Source organism: Leptosomus discolor, chromosome 1 (genome assembly GCF_034619465.1).
Source record: "Leptosomus discolor isolate bLepDis1 chromosome 1, bLepDis1.hap2, whole genome shotgun sequence".
In the NCBI taxonomy this organism is placed as follows: domain Eukaryota; kingdom Metazoa; phylum Chordata; class Aves; order Leptosomiformes; family Leptosomidae; genus Leptosomus; species Leptosomus discolor.
In genome coordinates, this window is record NC_141391.1 from 85,318,348 (window position 1) to 85,328,566 (window position 10,219).

Genomic DNA, 10,219 nt, shown 5'->3' on the forward strand with positions numbered 1-10,219 from the left:
TGAGCCCAGGAGCCTGCGAACTTGTTAAAATTCAAATAAAGACAAGAGCAAGACGTGCACCAGGGGAAGTAACATTTTCTACATCAAAGAAATCGCATTGTCAGTATCAGTCACCAAAGCCTTTCCATTTTTCTCAGCTTGAGCAGAAAGATCAGGACAGCCAAATATCCATTTAATTAAGGCCTGTCTTAAGTAACTATAAGCTTTAATTTAAACTCAAGTTAGACACCGACTTAGATCTGACTGACAGCTCCCAAGGTGATCCGTAACTTGCCTGTAGAACATGAGAAATACGGAGATATTTTACTTACACTGTCCAAATTCTCCAGCTCAGTCAGGCGGAGGTTTAGCAGCAATCTGTACGTTGGTCTCGTATACTCGCTCGGATGTCGGTGTATTTCAGACACCTGCCTGATTACCTTCCATCACTTTAATCAGAAAAGCCACAGGAGGGCTCTGACTAAACACAGGCAATACCAATTCGCTGAGACCACATTGCCACCTTAGCACCCAAGACGAGGTCAAGGACAGCGCTTCTACCACCACGCCAAAAACCCAAACCACCCAAACCCCCACCCGACAGATACTTGGATCTTGAACTTCACAGGAGTCGGGCTGTTCTTCCCCATGCGTTCCCCACTCCTCTTTCTACACCCACCCTGCTCATGAAGGACCCAACTTACCTATTCCATGTTTTTTGCATCAAGATGACGCTCATCTCCCCAGACCTTTAACTTAGTTACAAACTAAGAACTACCTCTATTACCGCGCAGAAATTAAGTTCTATTCAGGCAAGAAGGCATTCACCCTCTGTCACTTGCCACTAAACACACCAATCATTTTATTTCGTACATTTTATTTATGCAAAGCCAATCCAAAAGTGTTGTGTAAAAGTGAAAAGCTCTTTTTACATATTTATTACATAAAAAGTTCTTTTGCGCGCTTTGTGTGGGAAGAGTGAGGGTTGGACTGGTTTATTTACAGGAACCCACTAAGTCTGTTTAAAAAGACCGGTACAGGTATGAAGTCATCCCTCTTTTCCCTAAAAGCTAATGGCTGTACAGTGTACAAGCGCTCGCAGTGCCCAAATAACCCAGGGTGTCTCAGACAACTTGACTGTACAAGCTTCTTGGTTTTTTGGTTGGTTTTGAGGTTTTTTTTGTTGTTTTGGTTTTCGGGGCACGGGGGGGGAAGGTTTTTTCTTTAAAATGTATACAATAATCTAATTATATTACTATGTCACAGCCAGTATTTCCTTCAGGAAGAAGAGTTATGTTCCTTGACCTTCCAGTTCAGCTGCTGCTATATCTGGTTCTTCATCATTGTAAATGTTTTCTGCCTGAAGACACAAAACATTACGTTACAAGTGGCAGACACAATTGTTTTTAAACAGTCTTCTACACTTCATACAGAAAACGCCTTGTCAATACCGAGGAGGCACAGACACCACCCCCTCCTTAAGGGGGCCTTCCCCCGGCCCTTTCTCAAAGGGCAGCAGCCTGAGGAACGCACACACAGGGGCTGGAGCTCAGCAGCTGTGTTCTCACGCCATTCGATTTGGGCAGCAAGCATTACCCCTTTAAACCATCAGCCTTACCGTCAACCTTTTACTTGGACTTATTTCAACCTCTGTCTGAACACACAAAACAAGTTAAAGAAGAGATATGAAAAAACCCAAAAGCCTGACCTGTGACGCACACTTAAGTCTGTTACATTTCATTAACTTAAATTACTCCCAAGAGACTTTATCCCACATTTGTAAGACAACTGATCAAACTCCTGTATAATGTGAAACAATGTCAACCAACTGGAGAGTTAAAAGGCATCTTGCTTCACAGTCAACAGGCAGGGGAGCAGCGGGGGGAGAAGAAGTCTTGGCTAGTGTTGGATGTAAGTTCGCAGCCGCCACATGTACTCTTGGTATTAGCGAGTACCCAACCCTGGAGTCAAGAATTAGCTAGCAGCTGCATTTATTCGGGTTGTTTTAGTCTCTGTTTTCTTTCCAAGTCTCACCCCCCAACCAACCAGCGTTAAGGAGCGCAGGGGACAGACTGCTTTCAGTCGCTGCAGGCACGAGCCGCCCTGAGAACAAGCCACTTCAGTTTCGTTCACGCAAGAAGCTTCAGAGCAACGCGGGAGCTGTTGTGACACTCACCATTTGCCATATCTGCATTATGTTGTCCTCCGATACGGAACAGATTACCCAGGGCTCATTAGGATTCCAACTAAAGTCTGAAATTTTGGCAGTGTGTCCTCCATGAATAAACTGTTAAAAAACCCACAAGCTTCAGTAAGCCATTTCAGCTCAGGAGAGAAATCTGTTAAACCCCAAGATTCAGAAGTTCAGTTCACCACGCTAACAACCACACAAGGATGACAAACTCGCTACTAGAGATTCACAATTCGGCCGTGTGAAACGGCACGCCCCGGTCACTGCTTCCCCACACGGCTGCAGTCGCTGGGACAGCATTTAAGACGACACTTCACGTTATCGTGGCAACAACTGACTGACATCCTCCAAACGGTGCTACCTCACACAAGGCTGGGCTGTGAAATCCAGCTGTATTTCATACCCCTTACCTCATCTAATTATAGGAGCACCTATGCAGTTCCTCAGGAAATGGGGAAACCAAACGACAAGCATTTTTAATTGTTTGTTTCCTAAGGAAGCAAACCCAAACCCAAAAGTCTTTGTAGTTTCTACATCCGTAAGGTTACCTGTATGGGCCCTGACTGCTTTAATGCAAGACAAACAGTTTGAAGGAGGCCTCAACAAAAGAGTACCGACAGGCACACGGCCGAACCGTAAACGTGTTCAACAATACAGACGTGTAAATCGTGTCCAGGACAGCTTGAAAAAAAATCACTGCTTTCGGAACCGAACAGAGGAAGCCGACTGCGAGTTACAGCAACGGATGGAAAACAAGGGAGGTGAAGAGACTGAAGAACCGCTGCAGTTCAGCGGCACAGTCGCAAGGCACCGCACCGCCACAGGGCACGGCAGCAGACTGAAAACAGAACAAAAGCGTACCAGCAGTTCAGGAGGCCCATCTTCTGCGTCCTCTGCAGACTGCTCTTCTCCAATTTTACTGTAAGAAAGTGGTTTACACTTTTTATTAAGGATGACAATTGAATCCCCTATCAGCTTAACTTCACAGTTCCTAGCCTCTGCTTCCAGTATTTGCTTTTACAATTGTTTTTTCTCACTGTCAGGTAACTACAAGTCTCGGGTATAAAACATCCACTGTTCGGTGTTACCATTACTGAAATAGAATCCAACCTGCCAAGCAAACGGAGGCAGAAATCACTTATTACTAAGGACAACAGGGAACAAGTCTACAGCACGAAATCCTCACAGAGAAGGAACACTAGAATGTTACACACATACTGGGCTGCTTCTACTGTACACCCAAAAGACCGGGTCCGAGTTAAGTGCATAAGGCACAAACCAAGTCTACCAAATCACGCAGGTCTGCAGCCCTTTCTTTTTTGTCTACCATCTGTTCATATATACTAAAAGAAAGGAGATGCTCTTCACCTCAGATCCCACACATTAAGCCGACGATCAGTACCACTTGAAGCAAGAATTGTTTCGTTATGAGGAGACCAGTGAACCTATTGAAAGAAAACAACTTGACTGGAGCACAGTTACTGATTTCTAAGGCAGATCCTGAATAACCACCGCCAGCACCTGGACACTAATTTTCAGCTAGACTCAATACGTCATTTTCTTCCAGCAAAAATGATGTCCTACAGCTCAAATACAGTACTTTTTGAAGTCTTAAAGAATTCCCAGGTTGAACAGCCAACATTATTTCACTATTACAGATCTACCATATCACAAAATTTAATTGTCTAAAATTCTCTGTTACTTGCACCTACTGAACAGAATCATGGAATCACAGAAGGGTTTGGGTTGGAAGGGACCTCAGAGACCATCTAGTTCCAACACCCCCGCCATGGGCAGGGACACCTTCCACCAGACCAGGTTGCTCAAAGCCCCATCCAGCCTGGCCTTGAACACTGCCAGAGAGGGGGCAGCCACAGCTTCTCTGGGCAGCCTGTGACAGTGTCTCACCACCCTCACAGTCAAGAACTTCTTCCTAATATCTAACCTAAATCTCCCCCCTTTCAGTTTGAAACAGTTACCCCTCACCCTATCACTACCCTCTCCGATCAAGAGTCCCTCCCCACCTCCCCTGCAGGCCCCCTTTAAGCACTGGAAGGCTGCTATAAGGTCTCCCCAGAGCCTTCTCTTCTCCAGGCTGAACAACCCCAACTCTCTCAGCCCGTCCTCATAAGGGGAGGTGCTCCAGCCCCCCTAATCATCTTCATGGCCCTCCTCTGGACCCAGTTGCGCAGGTCCATGTCTGTCTTGTGCTGGGGGCCACAGAGCTGGACGCAGCACTGCAGGTGGGGTCTCATGGGAGTGGAGAAGAGGGGCAGAATCACCTCCCTCGACCTGCTGGCTACAACAGGCTGAGTCCAGAACATTTGATTTGAACCCTCTCCACAGCAGGGCATTTTAGAGCAACCTGCCTGTACTGAAGGCAGCTGCAAGCTCCCAGTATCTTTTTAGCAGTAAGTTGTGGACTACTTGCTGCAGAGTCAAGTGGAGAAAGGCAGAGAGAAACTACGTGGTACTGTATTTGTTGAACCAATATTCACCATTTAATGTTTAGGAGACCTTTATTTATTGCAGTCAGTCGCCATAGGTAAAATTCACGGGTTCTTGTCCTAGTCAGAACTCTTACAGATTTTGTTACAGGTTGTGAGAAAAGTATACCCACCTGAAAAATTTCATCTTTATGAGACTCAAAAGAATGGAGTTTCAATTTTAAATTTCGAAGATCCCATAAAGCCACCGTCTGGGAGAAGTAACAAGGAATCATTTTTACTGTAATGGCTATAGAACTGTTATCTAAAATACTTATAAGTTTGAAGTATGCACAAGTAAATACCTTGTCAGCAGAACCAGTTGCTAGAATGAACTCACTGTAAGGGTTGAAGGACAGACAGTTGACCTCGGCCGTATGAGCATCGACAGAATGACTTGGCTTGGACGTAGTATTCGATCTTGTGTCCCAGCTGTTGCAATGAAGGGTTTGGGGGACAGCGAGGGGCAGGGAGGAAAGAGCAAGAGTGAACAAACAGAAGTTTTTACAGGAGGCTCTTTTTCACTACACTACACATTAGTTTAAGAGACTATATTATTACTAAACTTCAGTCAGAAGCTACAATTTTTATTCAAAAACCTTTCAGATCGTATCCGTTGTACATGAGCAGTTCACACCACGAAGCTGATGGATGTATTAATCACGTCTTCTTTTCAAATGATGTGAACGCATTAGATGACACACAGATTTCAGTGATTCTGCAGCATTACTACAGTTCACTGCACTAGAGAGCTACACGACACCATTCCATAATTCACTTGTTTTTTTTTTTTAATTCAAGTGCTCTGGACTGGCCCACCGACAGCATGCAGCAGGCACTATCCAGAAACCACTTAACCCCCACTTACATCATAAGCTTCTGATCATCAGCCACGGATCCAAAGAGAGATTCGTGGAGCAGGTGCCACGCCACATCTTCTACTACTGCAGAGTGCCCAGTGAAGATTGCTTTCGCATCAACGATTTTGCCTTCTTTTGGTCCAGCGCTTACATCCCATAAACACACGGTCTGTAAATAAGAGTCATGTTCTACTGTTATGCAGACTTCAACAGTGATATCTTAAAAAAAAAAAAAAAAAAAAATCACATTCTACATATAAACAGAGAGATGGCCCTCCTGCTCCTGAAACAGTTACTTGTTTTTGAAAAGGAAAGGATCACTTAGTACGTCCTAAGTCAGCTGTCAGCAGAGTCAAGATATCAATCAGTTTTCTTCAAAGACAACTATAAAAACATTCTGTTCTTACTTCACCAAGAACGTTACACAGAACTGGTTGTTGAGTACAGCCTAAAATCAACTGGCAACCTTTAGAAATATAATTACAACATGTGAGAGCTTCCCATCATAATATACAGCTACACTGACCCCGTTTTTCTCTAATGATTACAGCATAAATTAGGGGGGGCGGTTTGGTTGTTTTTTTAAAAAAAAAATATATAGGGCAAAAGACATGTCTTTTACATGATCATCTGATGCACTGAGAAGATGCCCACTCAAATTTGAGTTCCATGATAAGCCGTAGCCTTCTTTCTGATGCCCTCTTAATCGAAGGTCAGGATTACACTCTCCACTTGGGTCTGAAAGAGAGGAAATTCCTTCCATTTAGCTTCACCTTGCACAACAGTCCGTAAGAGCATCATCATCATCACCCAGGAACTTTGTTTCCATCACAATAATGGTATTTCATACAACAGCCTCACAGGAGAATGCTGCTTCTATGGAGACTTGCTTATGATATCGAACACAACCAGGCAGTTAAAGTCATTGAAGACATGGGCCTTCTTATCATCACCTCTCCTCCTAACTGCAGTTAAATACGAGTTTACTTTTCAATGACAAGAGGCATTTTGCTTAACTTCAAGGAATCTGACCCACCTGGTTTTGAAGGATGTTTAGTGTAGTCAAATACCAACACATCAGCAGATGGTGTTTTTGTAGCAATGATGCAGGGATTCTGCGGCATGTAACGAGCACGGTTTACTTCACCTTCATGGTTAATTTTAATCTCTGTTTCAATTTTGCCAGTCACAGATCCAAAGCCACCAAACTCTACATTTTATCAGAAAAAGGTCAGTTTATTACATCACATCAACTATTCTGAACAGGTTAAACACCATTTCATGCATCTCCTCCAGTCCAAGAAGCAGTAGTAAGCATCTTGCGATAATACAATAAGGATTACGAAAGACTAGCATCATGTGGCACAACAGTATTAACACTAGGTATTTTGAATCCTTTACGACAGAAAGTAAAGCGCTGAAAGAGTTTGGTTTTGAGGTAGATGGATATTGGTTTTCACCACAACTGACAGAGCTGGTAGAAATGCTAGTAGGGATTGTGTATCGTAACGTTACTTAAATTCTTCTGAAATATAAAGCTTCCTCTTTTTAGTCACTATTAATTATCTAGAATTAGTGTGAGTTGGAAGTGCATGTCAGCTTTAGTATTTAACAGAAAGTCAGAATACCATTAGACAGGACACTTACTAATGCTACTGCTAACACATAACCTCGAGAACGCACGTGCTGCCCACCTCCTTTCTCACTGTCATACTGGGAAGCATCAAACTGATCATCATTGGGAATCTGGACTCTTGCAACAACCAGGTGGTTCTGTTCATCGGACGTGTGCGTTCCCAAAACCAGCCAGTGCAGCGCATAATCCTTTCCTTCTGGCCTGTTTAGAATAATAAATGCATGGAATAGAAGTAAGCGCTCAGTTCCAGAAGTTTCATAGCTAGCATCAATAACATTCAAGATCCACACTTCTTCAGGGAGCTAGAAAAGAGAGACTCGCGTAAGAGATCCTTTCCTTTGTCACAACACACTTGTGCAATAGAGTGAACTAGACTCTGATATAAGCAAGCCAAAGATACAACCAGAAAGGGTAGAGTGACAATGGAAGTCAGTAAACATTGCCACTATGGCTTAAAAGGCACAATTACAATTTGTACAGTAGTTCAAGGTGATGCCAATACCTACTTCTGCCTTTAATTCCCCTGGCAGTTGCACTGTATTGATTTATAAAACAATCGATGCTCCTTTCTATAAAACACAAATACTGAGGACAAGTGGCAACCTATTTTAGTCACTTCTCTTAGAAGCTTTCACCAGGTACGGTTTTATTCCAGAAGGTCATTTTTAAGCACCACACAAATCCTAGCTAACTAGAATCAAATTTCTCTTCTGGAGGCTAAATGCAACATTTAGCAATAAGCAAAAGGCTGGACAGACAGTGCCATTTATCTCTGAAAGGAAAAATGTAAACAGTCAAAACCAAGCAACCTCTGCATTCTTGAAAGCAACAAACAAATTACACTGCCTGAATCCAAGCAAACAGGAATCACTGGGGCAATCATAAACCACCGTAGTTATTACTACACCACTTTCAAGGCATCATCACATATTTTGAGGGGGAAAGGAAAATACAAAACAAAACAAAAGACACACAATGCACACGCACTTACTTGCATCAGGAACAGGTGTCCCATCGTGTCAGGTGCCATACAAAGAGACAGTCCTTGCCTTAAATGGCTTACATATTTTGACACTGGATAATTGGAAATACCAGGTTTTAAACTGAATATTAAGTCAATCTGCAAAATACGAGGCAAGCAGAAGTGTTCCTCATAAGGGCTCCACACCCTCACATCCCCACTTCATTTTCTCCATGCCATGACTAGTTAGCTCACACCTCTCAACATCTTCCCCAAACATGCTGGTATACAAAATTCAGCAACCCTCTAACCACCAAGTGTAACATCACATATATAAGGTGGAATTTTAAAGAGGAAAGAGACCATCCTATCCTCCGATTGCTGCAGGTACTTCACACATAAGCTATTTTAAAAGCTGGCTGTATCCAGTTTACAAGAACACGAGGGACCCAGTTGTTGCCCACTACCTCAATGGAGCCCCGAGTGGCTACTGTGACAATTTAAGTTCCATAGTAGCTGGCACATGAACAGAATCTATCCCCACCTTCAAAATTCTTTAAGAAATTATCCAGTGAGACCACAACTTTCAGGGGGAGGCGGTAGCATGGGAAATCAAAATATGTGAAGTCAATAGTGAGCCTGGGCCAGAAGCAGGATGTGAATCTCCAGTCTCAGAACGACATCCTCTTCAGTAAGTCCAGACTTTAAACAAAAAACACCACCAACAAAAAAAGGCAGATACTGTATCTTTTACAGAATAGTAATATGCAACACACATGAGGGAAAATAGCCTTGAAGAAACAGCTAATATAGTGCATAGATTTCTCTGATCAGAATTAACTATACAAGAGCATTAGGTCTTTCATATATCAACAAATTGAGAAAGATTTCTCTCCTCGTACCTCTTCTGCTAGGCTAAGCTAGAGTGCTGTAAAGTATCAAGTTATGACTTTTTCTCCAAAGCTTCTGCATACCCAAAGGGGTTTTAAAGTTGTAGGCAAAGTAGTGTTACAAGCTCACAAAGAGGAGGCTAACCCAAATTATTCTCATCTTGCATGGTTTTTATCCTTAAATTACTTGAGAATATGGTTAACAGAGACAGAAAGAGCAGTGGAACAAGCAATCGCACACAACCTCAGCTCCCGTTTTGTAAACTAGGCTAATCAGCAGCTGAGCCCTGTGCCTCCCTGGCACCTTCCAGGCCTCTCTTCCCTTCTCTCACCTAGTCACATCAGGCAACCACTGCACGGTGAGGCTGGGCCACTCCAGAGCATGTGTCATCACCAGGTCGTACAAGAAGGGGGTGTTTTTCTTCCAGATCTTGTACTCCTCGCTGATAACGCGCTCCTCCACCGTGTCCTCCAGCACTAGGGGAAGAGAAAGAGGTGAACAAGGGGCTCGGCGTCTGCCGTCGCCGAACTGGGGCGCTGAGTTGTGGACGGGGGCGAGGGGACGGGGGGGTGGGAAGAAACGGGGGCGCCGCCACGGGCCGGGGCTATACCGGGGAGAAGATGGGGTAGAAGAAGAGGTCCCAAAGTGCCCTCAGGGAGCAGCCGGCGAGAGGACAACTGCAACCGCCCCACCCCTGCTACCACCTCGTCGGAAGCTCCTTGGAGCGGAAGCCCGGAGCGCCTCAGCCTCACCACGCCAGGCCCCCGGCCCCCGCACACGCGTGTTCACCCCACCGCCCAGCCGGGGAGAGGGAGGAGGAGGGGGTGTCTCTTACCTTCCTTGCTCGCCATCTTGGGTGTGCGCCTGCGCGCACAGGCGAGACGCAGCGCAGCGAGCGACGGCTAAGGGCGCCGAGGGGGAGAGGAGCGGGGAGAGGCGGCGGGAGGGCGGGAGGGAGCGAGGGCCGCCGCTGAGGGCCCCAACGGCGCCACCGCGGCCGCCCCGCCACGCGCGGGCTTCCCGACTTCCAACCCGCGCCTCGGGCCACCGCGCACGCGCGCCCAGCGGGCTCCCGGCGCCACCGCCCACAGCGGGCAGCCAATAGAGTGGGCGGAAGGGGCCGCGAGGGCGCGCGCGCGCGCGGGGAGGTGTGGCGGCGGGGGCGCTCCAATCAGGCGCCGGCGCGCGCTGAGCGGGGCGCGGCCCGCCCTAACG

General features: G+C 45.6%; 1 protein-coding gene across 1 annotated transcript; it reads right to left on the minus strand.

Moving 5' to 3' along the window:
* Window positions 1-845: 845 nt before the first annotated feature.
* Window positions 846-9,855, minus strand: RBBP7 (RB binding protein 7, chromatin remodeling factor). Its single transcript, XM_009961839.2, has 12 exons — window positions 9,840-9,855; window positions 9,336-9,480; window positions 7,211-7,353; window positions 6,553-6,726; window positions 6,139-6,254; window positions 5,525-5,685; window positions 4,962-5,088; window positions 4,791-4,868; window positions 3,539-3,615; window positions 3,032-3,089; window positions 2,156-2,266; window positions 846-1,339 (listed from the first exon to the last, which is right to left on the minus strand). Exons 1-12 carry the CDS (start codon window positions 9,853-9,855, stop codon window positions 1,271-1,273), a joined length of 1,275 nt encoding a protein of 424 aa, XP_009960141.1. The 3' UTR covers window positions 846-1,270.
* Between the last annotated feature and the right edge of the window lie 364 nt (window positions 9,856-10,219).

What these genes read in the sequence shown, in the direction of transcription:
- RBBP7 (XM_009961839.2), bottom strand. An exon ending in ATAAAGATGAAATTTTTCAG is followed by an intron (nt 3,616 to 4,790) that starts GTGGGTATACTT and finishes TTCTTTCAATAG; the next exon opens with GTTCACTGGTCTCCTCATAA. An exon ending in ATGGGCCTCCTGAACTGCTG is followed by an intron (nt 2,267 to 3,031) that starts GTACGCTTTTGT and finishes GTTTTTTAACAG; the next exon opens with TTTATTCATGGAGGACACAC.